This window comes from Triturus cristatus, chromosome 12 (genome assembly GCF_964204655.1).
Source record: "Triturus cristatus chromosome 12, aTriCri1.1, whole genome shotgun sequence".
Taxonomy (NCBI): Eukaryota; Metazoa; Chordata; class Amphibia; order Caudata; family Salamandridae; genus Triturus; species Triturus cristatus.
Window position 1 is genome coordinate 664,590,564 of NC_140595.1, and position 20,155 is coordinate 664,610,718.

The window sequence follows — 20,155 nt, forward strand, 5'->3', positions numbered from 1 at the left end:
GGAAGTTTGCTGCATCAGGAAGGGTTCTTAGATGCAGTGGAAGTTGGTTCAACAGCTTCACCACCAGTACGACCAAGGAGGCATCCCCCGCAAATTCTAAAACGAGGGACAGCAATCATCCATGCAATTCTGGAGTGCAGGGCGCTAATCGGGCAATATTCACTGAGCCTCTCATTCAAATATCTGGGTCCAGTATTGTAAAAGGCACGATATGCCATTGTTAAGGCTTTAAACATCACTCTCTTTCGGACTGGCAGCCAGTGCAGTTGTTCCCTATAGTGGGTCATGGTAGAACGTTTAGACAATTGAAACAGCAGTTGGATTCCCATGCTCCGCACCACCTGCAAGAGGTCAAAGGGATATTCTGGAATCCCCAGGTAAAGCACATTGACGTTGACTAATCTACACAAAATCAATGTTCTAACCACTATTATCCATGCCTCCCACAGCAGGAGATCCAGGAATTTCTTCAGCATTCGTAGGATCCAAAGACACGATTTCACCACTGTAGTATCTGGGCTTTAAAATAGAGCTGATTATCACACATAACACCCAGGTTCCTAGCAACTTGGGGGGAGGGGGTTTAGGGTGGAGGGGCAGGGGGGTTGAAGGGGCAGAGGATCGGAACTCCACTGCTTGGCCAGGCACCTGTCGATTCCAGAATAAGATCAGGGCCACACAGCAACCTTTCTGTTTTGTCTGGGTTGCACTGAAGGAGAGTGGATCTAACCCTGCTACCAGAAACAGTGAAAACATTTGTTTAGCAGAGGCCATGTAACCCTTGTAAGACAACAACAGTTGTGTATCATCTGCATACAAGACTATATTGATGCCAAACAGCTACTAGAAATGCCAGTGGTGCCATATAGATATTAAAAAGGGTAGGACTCAATGGAGAGCCTGTGGTACCCCGAATTTCAGGGCTTTCTCCTCTGTGATGTTGTAATCACTGAACGTGCATGCAATGAATGACAATCTAAAGCCCTGAAACTTTGAATTTGACATCACTTTTTGTCACATGGCAAAGGGCTACTTCAATTAGGATTTAAAGGCCTTCCTCGTGGTGTCCAAACACTTGCTGCTGTGTTGAACTGGCCATTTGCCACTGTCAGCTCGTAACACATAAGCGAATGGCGGAGACTTTCGATGTTGTAATGACTGACGATGCATGCCACCAGACTTTTGACCTGTGACACTTTGGATTACCCCGCTTCCAAGAGTGTGGCTTCCAAGAGTGTGGCTTCCAAGAGTGTGGCTTCCAAGAGTGTGGCTTTCAAGAGTGTGGCTTCCAAGAGTGTGGCTTCCAAGAGTGTGGCTTCCAAGAGTGTGGTTGCTTCCTTGGCATTGGAAACATAGACATGCACAAGACAATGAGACATGGCTTGATAGGCCAGAATAATCTTACATTGTGTGTTTGTGTTCTGTACCGGAATGGGCCACAACATGGTCGTCCCACCGCTGCCTGCATACTGTAGGTATGGTTGATAAAACACAGGCTCTGGGAATCGCTGCAGCAAGCTTGACACCGCTATTGTACACTGTGGGAAAAAGTAGACAACTGTGAGCATCATTTAAATCACCTCAAAACCCCCCAAAACAAAATCAAAAAGTTATGCTTCCTATACAAATTTTCAGGCCTTTAAAAACATAGGTAATGTAGTGTGCATTTTACACATGTTTCCAATGCAATGTGTACAGGTATTATGTACTGAGACCAGGATGGATTTGTAACTAGTGTAGTTTAAACAGTGCTTAATTTGTAAAAGAGTAGATGCCATGTCCCAAGGTTTTTCTCTGAAGCATGCCACTAGTGCTGCTGAATGAAGCACGTCACAGGTGCTGCAGAATGAAGCACGTCAATGGTGCGAATGAAGCACGTCACTGGTGCTGCCAAATGAAGCAAGTCACAGGTGCTGCGGAATGACATACACAATTGGCGCTGCCGAATGAAGCAAGTCACTGGCGCTGCTGAAAAAAAGCATGCCACTTTCGAATGAAGCATGTCACTGGCACTGCCAAATGAAGCACACCACGGGCACTGCTGAATGAAGCACACCACTGGTGCTGCCAAATGAAACACAAAGTTGCTGAATTAGGCACACCACTGCCGAACGAAGCACACTAATGGCGCTGCCGAACGGAGCACACCGGTGGTGATGCCGAATGAAGTATGTTGCTGGCGCTGCCAAAGGAAGCACGCCGCCGGTGCTGCCTACTTAAGCACACCACTGGCACTGCCAAATGAAGCACACAGCTGGCACTGCCCAATGAAGCACACAACGAGCGCTGCCCAATGAAGCACACCACGGGCGCTGCCCAATGAAGCACACCACAGGCGCTGCCCAATGAAGCACACCACGGGCGCTGCCCAATGAAGCACACCACGGGCACTGCCCAATGAAGCACACCACGGGCGCTGCCCAATGAAGCACACCACAAGCGCTGGCCAATGAAGCACACCACGGGCGCTGCCCTATGAAGCACACCACGGGCGCTGCCCAATGAAGCACACCACGGGCGCTGCCCAATGAAGAACACCACGGGTGCTGCCCAATGAAGCACACCACGGGTGCTGCCCAATGAAGCACACCACGGGCGCTGCCCAATGAAGCACAACAGGGGCGCTGCCCAATGAAGCACACCACGGGCGCTGCCCAATGAAGTACACCACGGGCGCGGCCCAATGAAGCACACCACAGGCGCTGCCTAATGAAGCACACCACGGGCGCTGCCCAATGAAGCACGCCACGAGTGCTGCCTAATTAAGCACAACATGGGCGCTGCCCAATGAAGCACACCACGGGCGCTGCCCAATGAAGCACACCATGGGCGCTGCCCAATGAAGCACACCACGGGCGCTGCCCAATGAAGCACACCACGGGCGCTGCCCAATGAAGCCCAACACGAGTGCTGCCCAATGAAGCACACCACGGGCACTGCCCAATGAAGCACACCACGGGCGCTGCCCAATGAAGCATACTACGAGTGCTGCCCAATGAAGCACACCACGGGCGCTGCTCAATGAAGCACACCACTGGCACTGCCAAAAATCACGGTTGCAGACTACAAAGTCTGTCTCATCTTGATTCCACTTCATGCCATGTTCATGCACTCCCTGCCCTTTCAAAACATTCTTGAGGGTTCTTTCTCATCCCTGCTTTCTACCATTGTTACTAATCTTCTGTTTCATTCTGCCTCTGTCCCACATCCACTTCTCTGCCTTTATCACTCTTTTTATTGGTCTTAAGTCTGATGATGCATAATGAAAGTCCTGGCAGTCCTCACCTGCAACCACCAGTTAAACTTCAGCACGGAGTGTAAATCAGCTCAATATTTATTGACACACTAAAAGCATTTTCAGTTTGTGTTTCAGTCTTTTTATCAATGCTTACAGCATTACAATGAGTGCATTAATTTAGGAGACTCAATTCAACAATAAAAACCTCTAACTTTATCCTTATGTCATATTCAAAGCAGTTTTAGTGAGGGTGAACGTTTTATCGTGGAAATTTGCAGTAAGACTTCAATCTAAAAAGGAACAGCTCTCACAATCCTAGCACCGGATGCCTCTAGAAGAGCGACCCTTTTTCTGCAAAGCAATAAAATCTGTACCCTCTCCAGCCATTTACGGGGTTCCATCGCTTTATGATTAGATTTGCACAACACAAGCACCCTGCAAATATACATACATATAAAACTGTCCCAGAATTCTTCCCAGGAGAACACATCCAAAGGTACATTGGGATGTGTAAAGTTGGCAGTGTGGAATGGCAGCTGTGGCAAACAATATCATAATAGTATGAAAACATGGGTCGTAGGGAGATCTCACAAATGAAACATGACAACAACCCATATCCTCATGTCAATCTCCCCATACATTCTTTTTCAACGCCATTCTGAAATCACAGATGTTCCTCTCATCTATGTCTCTCACACTAGTGAGGCATCGACTGCCACTCTTCTCTGCTCTTTGCATGCATTCAGTAGCTCCTTAGGCCTCATCATTGGGCCAAAGCTTAGATAAGGGAAGAGAAACCTTTTCTCATCAACTGTAGCAGCTGCATTCCCTCTTCCATGTGGCTCTCATCTTGAAGAGTAGGTCATTATTTACGGAGATGATTCCTCACCTTTCATAAATGTCCATCATGTGTTTTCTCCCATTTTCTGTTATTAAACAGGGACATACACTGTTCAAGCTGCTGTCATCTTCAGAAAACTAAATTGAGTTCTCTAGATGATGGGCCCTACTTTAAATTTGATTATAACTATAGGTTAATGACCACATTTCCCCTTTTATGCCTGCCAGGAATTCACATAAGGATTTCACCCTGGGAAGGGTCAGAAAGGTACTCCAGCACAGGGCTGGTATAAATCGCTCTCCAGGATGGGCAGGGGATGCAGATTTGCTGGAGGTGCAGGGAAATGGCTTTTGTCTATAGGGAAAAGTATTTACCCTGCAGAGATTGTTTTTTTTTTCTTCAATGCGTTTCCAGAGGAGTTCCTGCTAAGGATAACTCTGCAGGCAGTGGCGGCTCCCCCATTAGGGCGTTGCCTCACTGCTTTCTCGCGGTGCGAGAAGGCAGAAACATAAATGGTAAAAACGACCATTTATGTTTCTGCCTTCTCGCATTGCGAGAAAGCAGAAGTGCCTCTGTGCTTGGTTGGGGGCGGGAGGGTGGGCTTTCCTGCTCGAGGGCAGGGGGGGGGGAGTGGCTTGCCCACTGTTGTGGGTACTGACTGTCTGGTCCTCCCTGGAGCCGACCAAACAGTCAGTACCCACAACAGTGGGTAAGCCACTCCCCGCCTGCCCTCGAGCGGGACCGCCCATTCTTCCTTGTTCTCTACCCAGAGAAAATGTCCCGGCTGGGGCGCTCGCCTGCTGCGCCTACCAGCATTTTGATTGGTGTGCGTAGTGCGTTGCATAGGACAGGGAAGCAGGAAGCTGCCTGCTTCCTGCAGCACGAACACGAGGACCCACCAGTGACCGGCCTGGAGCGGAGGCGGTGCGGTACCCCCGTACTCACTCAGGTAGGTTTAATGTTTTATTTTAATTGTTTGTTTGTTCCCCCCCCCCCCCGCTAGCATGTCGGCCGCTGCTGTATATTTATGCGGATATTTGTTGCTTCAAGTTATGTGACTCTAATGACAAGCGAGTCTGAAAATCTGACCTTTTCAGAGGTTTCCAGACATGAGGCAAACTGGTTAAAGGTAACCGGCAGGCTGGGATTAGGAATAGAGAAGTGGACATCTGCTAATGGCGGCTGCTGTCTGAACGGTATGGATGTCACCGGTGTGAGGAAATTAAGTGTACGAATCAGAGAGCTTATTAGTTTTGTTTCTTGTGCGAGTGGAATGTAAAATGCACTGCACAGTTACACAAACCTGCACGCAAGGACTTGTTCTAAAATACCACACAGACAATTATTTAAAAATCAACATGGTGTTGTCACACGGTTTGTTTTTCCTCAATGATTCTGGTTTATGCAGATTATTGTATTTTAAGGGGTGGGATGTGCAGCCTTGGTAAGGACCCGGCTGTGTGATATCACTTGTAGTGAAATGTTCTGCGAGGAGCTCAGATGGCATGGAGTCTCACCATTTAAATGAGCATTTTAGTGTTTCTTTCCTGGTTGGTAAATTCATTTATTTCGTTCATGAATGTGTTTATTACTGTTTTTTGTTTATTCAGGCACTGCTCTCTTCATATGCTATTCATTTTGCATGCATACTCCTTTATCGTTGTATCCATGCTGGGTGGTGTTCTTGGGTCACATACGTTGCCTAGGGGCTTGTTCCCTTCATTATATGTTGCCAGTTTTCAGGGTGTCAATCGTCCCAATTCCTTTTGTTGTTACCCACTGTGGCCAATTACCTCGCATGTGCATGAATTGTGTGCCTGTCCATTACCATGTGCGCTTCGGTGGTCAGGGTACCATCTCTGTGCAGTGTTCGCCATTTTCACCCAGAGTTTTTTCAGATATTACACGGCAGCTTAATCAGCATCTGAATACTGATAGTCTGCGTTAGTTGAGCTCTGGGGATAGTCAGAGTAATTACAAAAATGTCGAGAAGGACCCTCAAACCCACCTTATGGCAGTCAGGCTCACTCGCAAGGCTCACTCGCCACCGAGCACTCACTCCCAAACTTTTACGCCACACTACTTTCAAATGTCACCAGCCGCCAATGTCTGCAGGGCAAGGTGGGATACTGCTGTGAATGTTGCATAACCTTCCCAGAAGTACCCCTGGAAATCTGCACACGACAAAGCTTTCCAGTCATACGCTGAGGAATGTCTGTGACATTAACATAACATTACATGGGTATTTGTAAAGCGCACGTTCACCCAAGGGCATTGTGGCGCTGACTAACAGATGTTATTGTTACCCAACTCAAAATGGTACTCGTTGTATCGACCTCAGAAGGATGAGAGGCTGAGTGGACCCCTCATGATTTGAATTTGTGACCATGAGGGTGACCTAAGGCCCCTACAGAGGACTCCACTAAGCTACCAGACCCGGCTGGAATTGGAGATCCCTGCTTCTATTTTATTTTTTGCAAAAACAATTTTTATTGCATATTTTCAGTTACAATTACCTTTCATTAATTACCCTCATGCTGATGGACATATCCGACTTCCGGAAATCAATGTGTTATATGATCTAAGTCGCTGTCATCCAGATATTCTGTACCCATCAGCACTCCTATATGCATATTCACCCTCCCCCCCCCCCCCCATGTCAGTGTGCCATAATACAAGGTATAAGGATGATTCTCTCTTTTTAGGTTGCTGTGTTGTTGGTTGTGGGCTACTCCCCACTTCAATAGTCAGGCTCAGTTCTGTAAGTAAAAGTGGTGTACTCGTTCCATTGCTTGTGTTCTACCTGGTACATCTCTATTACTGCGCTTCCGCAGGCTGCTCCACTGTAGCATCGTCCCCTACTTCATCCGTTACCCACCCTTGGAGCTCAAACACTAGTGCCTCCCATGCACGTGCCATGTCCAGCGCCTTTTCATCGTTCCCCCGCAGTGCTAACTGTAGCCTGAACGTGCCCTCACTACATGCCCATTTGGTGAAAGTCGCTCTCCATCTCGCAAAGCTGGGACCAACTCTCGATTTCCAGTGCAGGGTGATTTCTCTTTTGGCCATAACTAGCCCTAAATCGCAAAACTTGCTCGTAATTTTTGTACGCGGAGTGTGGGGAAACCATAGCAGCAAACAAACTCCCAGTTCCACCTCCAGGTCCCGCCCTGTCACCTGGTTTAAGCAATCAATAACCTCGTCCCAGTAGCGACTTAGTGAATCCCTGCTCCTATTTTATCTGACTTTCTCTGAGAATTTGGTCCATCAGACCTACCATCCTGGTCTATTGAAGTGGCAGCAGAATCAAGAGCAAGATACGCATTTGCAATACTCACCGATTGATTGTATGAGGTCCCAAATGAATACGCTGCATTCAATGAGCTCTGAGTGTCGGGGCACAGCTGGAAAAGGATGACAACATGAGGACACTTGTCAATTATTATTATAAAAATACCACATTCTGCTATTTAACCAACCGTCTGTTGCCATCTTCTTCACTATCATCGGTGATGTGTTCAAGAGTCCTGAGGTTGAAATAAAGGAGTAAACTTTTCCCTTGCGGTGGCAGAGACGACAGTGCATTTGTTCCATCTATTGCTTTTGTGCTAGAGTACAGTGGCGAAGAGTGCAGCAGTGCAGAGTAGTGTGCAGTGGCATGGTGTGCAGAGTACAGTGCATTAGCATAGAGTAGATTGATGTAGAGTAGAGTAGATTGTTTCAGAGTCAAATAAAGCAGAGTGAGGCGGTGCAGGGTAGAGTGCAGTGGTGTCAAGCCGAGTGATGCAGAGTGGCATAGAGTGTAGTGGGGTTGAATGCAATTGCGTAGAGTGCAGTAGAGTGAGGCAGAGTGCGATACAGTGCAATTACAGGGTGCAGTGGTGCACAATCGAGTGCCGTAGAGTTCAGCAGTGGAGAGTGCAGAGTACAGCGCCATAGAGTGCAGTGGTGTAGAGCAGGGTGCATTGGTGTAGAGAAGAGTGATGCAGAGTAAAGTACATTGGTGTAGCGAACAGTAGTGAAGAGCACAGTGGTACAGAGTAGAATAGAGTTGAGTAGAGTGCAGTGATATAGAACAGAGTGACGTAGAGTGCAGTTGCCTACTGTAGAGTTTTGTAGAGTATAGTGGCGTAAAGTGCAGTGATGCAGAGTAGATTGCCATAGAGTGCAATGGAATAGAATTAATTGGTTTTAAGTAAAGTGGTATAGAGTGCATTGGGGTAAAGGGCAGTGGTGTAGAGTTGAGTGGTGTAGAGTAGAGTGCAGTGGCATAGAGAGCAGTGATATACAGTGCAGTGCAGTGGTGTAGAGTAAATTGTTTCGGAGTAGATTGAAATGGCATGAAGTGGTGCAGGGTGGTAGAGTGGAGTGGTGAAGGGTAGAGTTCAGTGGCATAGATTGGTAAAGAGTGCAGTGGTGTAAAGTGCAGTGGTGCAGAGTAGATTGGGTTGGCATAGAGTGGAGTGGTACAGAGTAGAGTGCATTGGTGAGAGTGCAGTGACAGGGTGCAGTGCTGCAGAGTGAAGTGGTGTAGAGTGGAGCTAAGGGAAATTGTGCAGCGTGGAATTGTGTAGAGTGCAGTGGGGAAGAGTAGAGCAGAGTGGCATAGAGTGCATTGGTGTAGAGTGGCATAGAGAAGAGAGCCGTAGATTGAAGTGGCGTGGAGGGGTACAGAGTAGACTGCAATTCAGGCAAGTTAAGTAGCGTACATTGGAGATGTGCAGAGTACAGTGGAGTGGCATGGGTTGGTGCAGAGTAGAGTAGAATGGCGTAAAGTGGAGTATGCTTGGGGTGGTAGCACACGGCCATTATAGACAACACATTTTCAATTGAAATTATCATTACTTTTGCACAGCCGTAGAGTTGTACTGATAAAAGTATACAGAGCACAAACGATAATGTATGGAAATGTTATCACCAAGTGTATTGATTCGTTTTAATCGCATTAAAATATTTGTTTCCACCACAGTTCAGAATTACCAAAACAATGTGCTCATTTGTGCTTCACTAATTCTGAAATATTCTGAAATATCTGCAAAATTAATTTACAGACGTTTACATTTTGTTGTGTGCTAGAAAAAAATAACATTGTACAGCCTTCCTCCAGCACACTCCCACTAGCCAACATGACTGTCTCAAATCCTCTCACTTGGAAGTCAGAGATAGAAAAGTAAATAACAAGTTCCCTCAGAAGATAGAGCCTGACATTTGACCTCTGTCTTTGAATGTACAGCAAATGTGAAAAGCGAAGAACAAGATTTAAAGGCCTGTTTACAGAAAGGAGCACTGGTGGAAGAATACTGTATATAGGGTATGGCTGCACGGGAGAGATGAGCTCAAGCTGGACAACCTAAAACAAATAGAGACAGCAAATAGAAGCAAGCAAATGTGAGTTACAAACCACAAAGCCAAAGGTAAGGAATGGATGGAATGCATTCCCAGGGAAGCTTTCCGAATGTCCCCAAGATATGTTTAGCAAATGAGACAGCTGTGCTGTCTGGTAGGCTTCAACCTAAAGACTAGAACCATCACAAAATATATTAGTTTTTAGTGCTGAACACAATTCACCAATCTTTTTTCTCATGAGATCATAGAATTTGTATTTTCATTAAATATGCATATTTGTTACGACCTCGTGTCTTCCTTAACATTAGAAAGGTCAAACCTATTCATCAATTTTGTCATGAACTGTTTTTCATATGGCATTTTTACCTGTAAGGTTCCACCAGTTACTTCTTCCCATCCCAAAAAGTTACCTCGAACATCATACTTTGCTACTTGAATCTTTATCTGTTAGAGAATAAAAAGTAAGTACATGAATAAACAACAAACTAAACAGAACTAAATAAAAAAAGACTGATGAATAGAAATCATTGTGTGCCTGGCAGTGGAATGGATATGGTATCCAACATTCCAGCAAATTTTTGTTGTTTCTAGTATTATCATCTACCATATATTATTGCTAAAGTATTACCAATTGAATAAGCCTATATCTGAACAGATCGCCCCTTCTTTAACCCCCCTCTCCAACCTCGTGGTCTTTTCTTGAGCTTCCACAATCTGGATTAATGCCATATACAGTGCTTTTCTTCTTCTGAGCTAGATTAGTACTTATAATTACCTATAAACCACCCACCCAAAATATACTGTATGATCAACCTCACAGTGGATAAAGGCCAACTGAGAAAGTTTAGCCCTGAACACTTTGTAGGTAATACAAGTTATTCCTAGGCGCCACAGGAATGCTCAGCAGACTGGTTATTGATGTGGGGATGGTAAAAGGTGGTGAATACTTCCAATGATTGACCAAAAAAGATAATTAGTTCCTAGCACATTCAAGTGCTTCGTAAACCATGGCTAGCCTACTTACTGGTTACTTCAGAAGACTAGCAAAGGACGGTACTAGCTTGTGCGAAAGGAACTTAAGTGAAATTGACAGCATGATTTTATGGAAGAGCCCATATGACTCTACGGATTTCCACGCCTTGCAGTGGTTCTTCCGTTGTCTTTGTACTTGTGGTATGAGATTCCACAGATTTACGATGTTATGTAGCAGTCTCCCTATCAAATTGCATTGGCTTTATGCATCATCATTTTGTAATGGGTACTTGAATGTGAGGCTTTTGCTGGTTGTCAGTGGGATACTGACTGAGTTGCTATGGACTTTGCCCCAGTGCTCTCGAGGGGTAAGACATGGTCTTTTAAACTGCATCTTCCAGGCGACCATGAACAAGTACGGTGTAAGGGACCTAAAACGCAAACCTATCCATTTGGAGCTCATGATCATAAAAGAACATTGATTCACTATCAGTTTCTATGGCTTTATTATTTTGTTTAAGAATCCTAACCACTGATAAAGCCCATGGAGTCAAGCATGTGCAAAGAGGATGTGGACGGGAATTTGTTCCGGACTGCTCCTTCAAGGCGGGTCAAAACTCATTTAGAAAGGATTAGTCCCAATCTTTATAGACACAGTTGAGTTTAGAAAGAAAAGAATTGAATGCTGCCCCCAGAAATCTCATTGGTTATGAAGCACTGGATGGAGTTTTTCTATCCAGAACGTTTTGGTTGTCTTCAGTATCCATTCATAGATGATCATGTTACATCATTTGACCGCAGCTGCATTAATCTTGTTGCCGTGAAGCTGGAAACAAACAAATTATACTAATAAAACATTTTGAAATGAGATCAATTCAGTTACTAAGTAAGGAGAAAAAGAAAAGTCTGGATCATTGTGAGAAGTTCGCTAGTAACGATATCCATAAATATGATCGTGAAAGACCTGGTTGTGTCACTTTCAATGTTGACCTCAGCTACCATTAGCTTTTGGCGAATTCATTTTAGGCCTTGATTACGAGTTGTGTGGAGTTAAGCGCCCAAGTGAAAGTTTTCTCTACACAATCATCAGTAGCTCAGTGTTCCAGCACATGGATGTCCTTGGTGCAGGAACGCTGGACTCAAGGATACTGGTTGGTAAAATTGCTTTGGGAAGGGGACGGCATCCCGACCCTCAGCGAAGGCATGGGGAAGCATGTAATGCTCTACCATTGCCCAGATTACATATTTTCCTTGTATCACTCACCCTTCCAATCACCCTAAATTTGGATTGCCTTGTACACAATTTACCTTCAGTTCAAAGCAGGTGGTAAACATTTGTGTCAAACCACCTGAATCAGGAATTCCATGTGGAATACCAGATGATAACTCCAGTGCCACCTAGTTATTCCCCATTCTGTGGGAATTAAACAGGTAACAGGAATTATGTAAGGAGATTCCATAAAATATTAACATTCTGGCCACACATTATCTCCTCATGGAATCCCACAATGCTTGTAGTAAGGGACAGGATGAAAAGCACAATAATACAATGTACAAAGCTGGCACTGAATAACCATAGAGGTGGTGCTCGGTCGGAAGCGAGACAAAGGATGGTAACAAGAGGTAGATGGTAGCGGTTCCTGGTACTTACAGAGATATTAGATATGTCAAAGGGAAGGAAAATGCAGTTTTGTACCAGATTAGTGCCTAAAAGTGCATATATTCTGCAGAGCAGCCAATTTCTTCACAAATAGACAGATGGGAATGAAATAGAAATGTATACCACATTTTCCTTGACCTGAAGATTTGTCTCTTTACATGTCCTGAAGATTTGTCTCTTTACATGTCCAGGGTTTTTTTATGCCGGTGGAAATCAGCCTCCTGCCTACGTTGTCTGTTCATTGTGAATTGTTCTGAAGGTCTTGTTGGAAACCATCTACACCACACAAACAATTGACATCTAAAATTATTGACAAGGTCCATGCCAAGGCTCCTCCCAAATTTGACTTAAAACTAACTCTGCCCTCTCGATGGCCCATGGAGGGGAGAGGGCTTTTGGTTGCTTTTCATGCACTGTATCTTCAGGGAATTCATAAGCTGCACTGTCCTTCTCAGTTTCCTTTATTAAACTTTTAGCCACACACCAAATGCACTAATCGTAGTAGTACGGTGGGGTGCCAAAGAAGTCAAAGAAGGAACCACCCCGCCACCCATTCTCCCAGGACAGAAAACCAACAATAATCAGCCCTTCCATGAAGACTAAAACTTCACCTGTGCCCCTGCCCAGACAGTCTAGACCCATAACCTAGAATCTTACCGTGTCATTTCTCTGGAATGAGAGAGTGGTTGGGGCAGTGGCCCCCAGAACAGCCCCTGTACTGGAGTAATTCAGGCTTGGCAAATAATCACTTAAAAAAAAAAGAAAAAAAGCATCATTTACCATAGTGAACTAGTATAATATTTTCATATTTGGCATTCATTTCCTTAGAAAAGAGTTTAGAGAAAAAAACTGCCAATTCTTCAATCTCATATTTCTGTTTTATAAAGAGTAGGAGATGCTTCAGTATTGCCTTGAAGCTGTCCTAGCTGGCACCCTCACCCAGTGATTGTACACTCCACCCATCTCAGGGGTTCTCAGGGACATTCTCCTTGATGTATACATCTGAGGATTTATGAGGGACCAGCGAGGGAAAACTCCCCAGTAAAAGACTCAATACACACAGAGCCCTCGAGTCTGATGCAACAAAGTAATGTCAAAGAAGGGAAACAAACTGACTTATAGGGGGGGGGGGGGTTGCCTTTAAAGGACGGTTTCCCTCAAACACCAAAGGTGTCATGCTTCATTATGGGGAATCCTCCTCGTATCTGCGCCCAGACCACCACAACCAAGACGATTAATATCAGTACTGATAAACCTTGGGAAGTGAGTCAGCACACCAATTGTAACAGGGAACGAGCGATATATCTCATCACTTGTCCTTGCGGACTCAGATACGTAGGAATGACTACCCGTAAAGTCAGAATCCAGATATTAGATCACAAAAGTACCATCAAAGACTGCTAAGCTCACTAAACACTTCCTGGAGATGAACCACCTGAGGAAATATGGATTTTATGATCAATTATGTCCCCCATCTTAGACCCCAAGGGCTCCATGTACGTGCTACAGGTACATGTATGTTCCCTCCCCTTCCAGCTATGAAGACGCAACTACATGTGTGTCCAACGTCAACATATCCTCTTTCAGATCCACCATGAATGGGTCGAATATTCCGTTCCTAAGTATGCTTGGCCACCGTCTTTATATGGTGCACCTTTCACGTTTTTACAGCTCTGGCGAGTAGGCCCTGAATTCTGCCATCAAGCCTTTTTCTGCCTTCTGCCTCTGAAAACTCCAGCCTGGACCTGCATCTGTATCCATGACCTTTGTTTTACTCCCTGCGCGGCTAACGGTGCCTGGCTCAGCCTGTTGCCTGCCAAGACTGTATTTCGCCTTCAAGTTATCTGCTCCGCTCCTCGACCAATACATTCCTGTCTAAGTAGTTTAGGTAAACATCCTTCCAGCTGCAGAGCAAAGGGCCCGGCCTCACTGTCTCCGTGCAAGTAATTCATAGCTCCTGTTACCATGGTAGGCCCAGGCCCCCTCGCATCTCATGTAGACACGTAGACGCTTATACACGCACTAGCAGTCAGTATAGAATAGCCTCTGCCCAAGAGACCCTTTCCTTCCAGATAATACAGTTCCTTAAACACAAGATATTAGATACGATTTGGGATTAGGTTGTTCTGACATCCCAGACTTCTGTCTCCTCATGTAGGGCTAAATGTCAAATCCCCTTCATCCTCCAGTTACACGTCAATGACACGTCATGCAGCTGCGCGCGCATCTCTGTCATATATTTCTGCTGACATTGCAGGATTCTCTTATGGATCCACCCACCTGTGACATCTTCATAATGACGTTTCTAGTACACGCCCTTATGCACGCCTATTGTAACGCCTTTTTCATTACGTATGTGTATTCTTATCTCTCCTATCAGCTGTTACGCCTCTTACATCTGCCTTTACTGTAATGCATTGACTATATATATGACAACCTGTCAATAAAGTATTGTCTATCCCTTCCCGAACCTTTGTGGTGACGGAACCCGATTACCTGGTTCGAACCAATTCCTTTGTAAGGAATAAAACCCCTTTTAAACCCTCAAATACCACGGATTCTGCCTCTTATTTTTACTGAGTTATTCTTATTGAACTTTACCGCATAAATTAAGTCTAGGTAATTTAAATTTACCACATAATTGGCGCCCGAACAGGGACTCCTCCCCCACCCCACACGCCGGAGGTGCGTTGCAGGCCTGGTCGCCTGCCACAGCCGGACGGACAACTACGCGTACCCACAGGATTTCCTGTACCTCCCTCAGGCCAACGGAGGTGACTGAGGCTGCGATCAACACCCAGACGAGGCGGTGACGAGTGCGGAGGATCCCGACCAGAGCCTAGCTAAGAGAGCAAGATCCGAGGTATACAGAGGCCCACCAGGTTCCGAAGTTCAGTTCCGAAATACCTACGTCACGAGTCGAGTCGAGTCCAGTCCGATCCAGTCCAGTTCAGAGTGTCCGAGGCCTTCCGTTCCGTGCTTCCTGGTGAGTACCGTTGCTGGGGACGCATTTAGACGTGCGCATTAGTTTGTGCCGGTCAAGACGGGTTTGGGTACACAGATCCGGTCTGCACTGTTTCAGCAGTGTATCTGTACTGTTTAGCAGTACATCCAGTACATCCAGTATTATGCCAGTTAGCTAGTTTTATTCTGATTATCGTTGTTCGTTTTAGATGTTTTAATATGTTTTAAATGTCGTGGTATGAGTGATTGTTCGATCTTCATTACTGTGTTTACTGTACTAATTGTGTTTGTGTCCGAGTAAGAATCAAGTAACAAGGTTTGAAGATGCCGTTATTCTCAAAATTAAGACAGATAAGAACTAGAAAAGGGATACTCGAGGAAGCCGTTCCCATTCCACCTAGGGACACTCCAGGGTACTTTATGTACCATAAACATGGCCTAGATGCCGTATTATATCTCGATTTATGGGTGGACTACACCAAGGATTTAGCAGAGAGTCAGAGATGGCCCACTGCTGGGACATGGGATGCAGATTGCATCATGAGAGTAGAAGAAGTATTATGGAAAAAGAAAGCCAGACAGTCACAGAAAGATGCCATTGAATTATGGCGTAAAGAATCGCATAAACGCACCGAGAAAGCGTTCAGAAAAGAAGAGAAAAGTAGGGAGGATTCAGACAAAGCCCGAGAAAACATATTAATTGAGGAAGGTAACCGAGTAAAAACAGAACAATTAGACAGACAACGAAACACTCTTATGAATGGTATGTATCCTCTTCTGGCCGATGGGTTCACCTAAGGCTACCCTGGAAGTACCAAAAGATCTGCCACCTCCATTACTTCCGATTAAAGTGCACCCCAAGACCGCAAAGGACATTTTTCTTTCTTCCTATTTAGACGATGCAGCTCCCGAATATGTTAATGTTCCGCCGCCACGCACACCACCTGCTAACGGTGCTCGACCCCAAGATAATCTGCCCCCACCTCCACAGCAACAAACTCCTTCTCACGTTCCAAACCTTCCGCCTGTTCCTACACTCTTTCCTGCACCTACTCTCCCTACCTTACACCCAACAAATCCTTTTGGACCTGGCACCTCAGGAGGTGCGATAGGAGGTTTTTCTACGCCACCGCCAACACTTTGGTTGACTTATAGGGATTTAGCACACCAACGTACACCTCAAACAGCGAATTACAATATATTTAATGAACCTCTTACAGACTGTAGATATGATCCAGTACCCGGTAAAGACGACAGAATGATGCTATCATCAGTACGTCTACGACGAGTTTCGAACTATCTAATGATGTTACCAGGAATGATTGGTCATCTAGACAAAATATATCACTTTGTCCAGACAGGGCAAGGTCCTGAAAGTATTGGCGAGGCCATGGAATATCAGAAAGTGGACACGCAAAAACTGTTGTTACGTTTCTTCATAAACTGCTTGATCAGAAACAGAGATAGGCCTGATGTAGACCCGGAAGAAATGCAAGTACTTAACAAATGGGGTCAGAATATAGCAGACGGAAAACATGATAAACAGAAGAGTATAGAAATTATGCACCGAAAGATCCGAAAAACAGTAGAACGAATACATGAAAGAAGATTAGAGGCAGATAAAACTGAATCGGAGGAGGAGGAGGAACAATCAGAAATGACAACAGGACAATTACAATTACCAGCTAGAGAAATGATAGCTTATGTAGGTAAGGGAAGATCTTTTAATAATTCAATACGTCCGATACGTCCAGAAAGTAAGAGAATTTTTCGAGCAGCCATGTCAAATCCAAGGACCCCTGAACACTTATTCCAGACTACTGATAAAATACTTCAAGAACGAATGGGGTACCATGTACTCGATTCTATGGATGAACAAGAATTAGCCAGGTCAGCAGTACAATGGGCTGACAGTTCTGATAAATATAGTGATGATGCGCTAGCACACACGTTTCTGAATCTTTCACCAGACGAACAGCGTTTAGCTGGTATATACATGATACAACACCTCCTCATATTGTATAAAAACCAACACTCCGATCCTGGTCCCCTACCTGAGATACTGATAGAACTACTCATGAATAAATGGAGAGGTCTGGGTACCGATCTAATTAAAGAAATTCTAGAACATCGGCACAGGTACAGTGCCTTCCTGTGTCCAGAGCATGATTCAGCTCCCTCCATGGAAAGAAAAATGTATTACATAGACAGACAGAATCCTTTACGCGAAGTACACCCAGTTAAAAATGATGATAATACTTTTTCACGCGTGTTTGTGTACACGCCCATAACTAAAATAGAACTATTGGAAATGAAAAAATTAGTGCCCAGCCATGACAAAGATCCAGCAGGTTTTCACCGTGAACTAAAGGACATGTTACTCATGGGTGATTATACCTATCCTGATATTATGAAAATATTAAAAGTATTATTGCCTTCCGGTATTTACGAGAAACTCAAAGAAAAAGAATGGGAGGTGGGAGAGCAAAAGATTGATTGGACTGACTTAGAAAACGAAGAAAATGCCCGAACTCCAGGCCGAGGGCTTGGGGACAAAACTAAAGCGTTACCAGGATTATTAGTACAAGTATTGCCACGTTTATTAACTACGAAAAAGGAAGACTGGGGTGCAATATCAGCCTGCAAACAGAAACCCGATGAAGACACTAGTGATTTCTATTCCCGATTTGAAAAATGTTTTGGTATTAATAGCGGCCTGAAAGCAAGTAGCGATTCATATCCACATCTTTTTGTAACAAAGTTAGTCGAGAACTCCCTGCCCCAGGTCAAGAACAGAGTATTGAAAGTCGAGAGCTCTTGGCAAGCTAATACCCCTTCACAAATGTTACAAATGTTACAGTATCACCAGAATAGAATTAGAGAAGAACAAGAACACGAACAAAGACGTATGAAAGACACGAAAATGAAAATGCTCGTTGCTCAGTCAGTCCCAGCTGACGGTCATAAAAAGGGTATGACACAGTCCAGTAATTCAGCGGTTCCTGTTAAAGGGACATGCAACTATTGTAAACAGCCAGGCCATTATATAAACGATTGTGCAGTCCTGAAACATAATATCTCTACGGGTAAAACCAAGGAAAGACCGCGTCCACCTAGGCAGGATCAGATCCAACAACAAGTACCTCAGCATGTACAGCCTATGCCAGTTCCACAACAGACCGTAGCAGTATCACAGCCACAGCCTATTGCCGGAACACAAAACACGACACAACAGATGTACCAGTATGCACAAAATGACTATCCCGATTATCAGCGATACACATGAAATAGCCTAGAGAGGGAAGTTGGCTTACCCCTTATTGAGGTGCCTGTAGATCAAGAGGGACCTTATGTACATAGTCAAGTATTAGGGAAAGACAGAAAGTTTTTAATTGATACAGGGGCAAGCAGAACAACTATAAGTCACGACGAGGTTCCAGGGGCACCTCTCTCAGGCTCACAGAATATTTCCCTTGGTTTTTCAGGAAAGCCTATTATTAACGAAGTATCGCAACCTCTTCCTCTTGCAGTGGGTCCATTGACACGGACTACAGATTTATTGCTTACAAAATCATGCCCAGAAAACTTGTTAGGTATAAAGACACTGAAAGCTCTAGGAGCTGTAATATGTTGTTCTCCGGAAGGAGTACGACTATTTTTGCGAGACTTTAAAGGTCACTATGTATTTAGAGACATGGATCACCGGTTACAGAATGTACCTGCACATTTATGGGCACAAGGCCCCACTGATGTAGGTTGTATGCACATTACACCATATCGAGTCACACTAAAAGCAGGAGTGGTATTACCACGAATCCGACAATACAAGTTACCTCCAGATGCTGCAGTGGCTTTGCTGCAAATCCTTGACGAGCTCATTGCACAAGGAGTGGTTGTGGAAACCGACTCCAATGTATGTAATTCTCCGATCATTCCAATTCTTAAACGTACTGATCCAAATGCACCCCCAGTTTATCGATTAGTTATTGATCTGCGCGAATTGAATAAATGCATTGTACCACAATATCCCGTGGTTCCCGATATCTCTTCATTATTGACAGCCATTGATTCCGAAGCAACGTTCTTTACTGTAATCGACCTCAAGAACGCCTTCTTTAGCGTCCCAATAGATCCGGAAAGCCAATATTTGTTCGGATTCTGTTTAAATGGACGAAGCTTCAAATTTACACGCGCACCTCAAGGATTCACAGAAAGCCCCAGCATCTATAGCCAAGCACTGAAAAGACAACTTGACAGTATCCACATGCCTGTTAACACTGCCCTGCTTCAGTATGTCGATGATCTGCTGATCACCGCCCGAAGCGAGCCTGAATGTGAAAAAGCATCACTAACGGTTTTACATTTTCTGGCCGACAAGGGGCACAAGGTGTCCCCTTCGAAACTGCAATTCTGTGTTCAGCAAGTTGTGTACCTTGGGCACTTGCTGTCCAAGGGGGGGAGACAGCTCACACCTGATCGCATCCAGTTAATTGTAAACATGCCGCCACCCAAGACACAAAAGGAGGTACGGGCCTTCATAGGCCTCACTTCATACTGTAGACAATGGATTCCCCAATATGCATTTCTAGCAAAACCACTCATTCAGTTGACAACCCAGGAGGCAGCGACATCGACTGTCCTCCCTTGGACTCAGGAACATACACAAGCTTTTGAAGGCTTAAAGAAAGCCTTATGTCAAGCACCTGTTTTAGCGACACCATGTTACAGTAAGCATTTTACACTTTTCGTTACAGAGCGTGAAGGTACTGCCTTGTCAGTACTCACTCAGGAACAAGCAGGTTCACACAAACCGTGTGCTTACTTTTCTAGCACATTAGATCCGGTAGCCCAGGCTCTGCCTGCGTGCCTGAAATCAGTCGCAGCGACAGCTTTAGCAATCAGACAAAGCGATTCCATAGTATTAGGACATCAATTGACAGTACAAGTACCACACGCAGTAGAGGTTCTCTTGAACCGGACACAAACACAACACTTGACCATAGCACGACTGACAGGTTATGAATTAACATTGTTCCAGCCACACATAGAAATCAGACGCTGTAGTACATTAAATCCTGCCACACTTTTGCCATTAAACGGAACAGACCCATTGGCACATGACTGTATTGAAGTC

General features: G+C 44.9%; 1 protein-coding gene across 2 annotated transcripts in view; it reads right to left on the reverse strand.

Annotated features, from left to right (window-relative positions):
* Positions 1 to 20,155, reverse strand: part of LOC146780066 (meckelin-like) — a 400,358-nt gene that overhangs the window by 257,389 nt on the left and 122,814 nt on the right. For both annotated transcript variants that reach the window (XM_085637891.1, XM_085637890.1), the window contains exons 9-12: positions 12,715 to 12,805; positions 9,792 to 9,869; positions 7,418 to 7,483; positions 1,406 to 1,538 (exon numbers count right to left, since the gene is read on the reverse strand). In XM_085637891.1, coding sequence (XP_085494017.1) covers positions 1,406 to 1,538; positions 7,418 to 7,483; positions 9,792 to 9,869; positions 12,715 to 12,805 — 368 coding nt within the window. The remainder of the gene's footprint in view (positions 1 to 1,405; positions 1,539 to 7,417; positions 7,484 to 9,791; positions 9,870 to 12,714; positions 12,806 to 20,155) is intronic.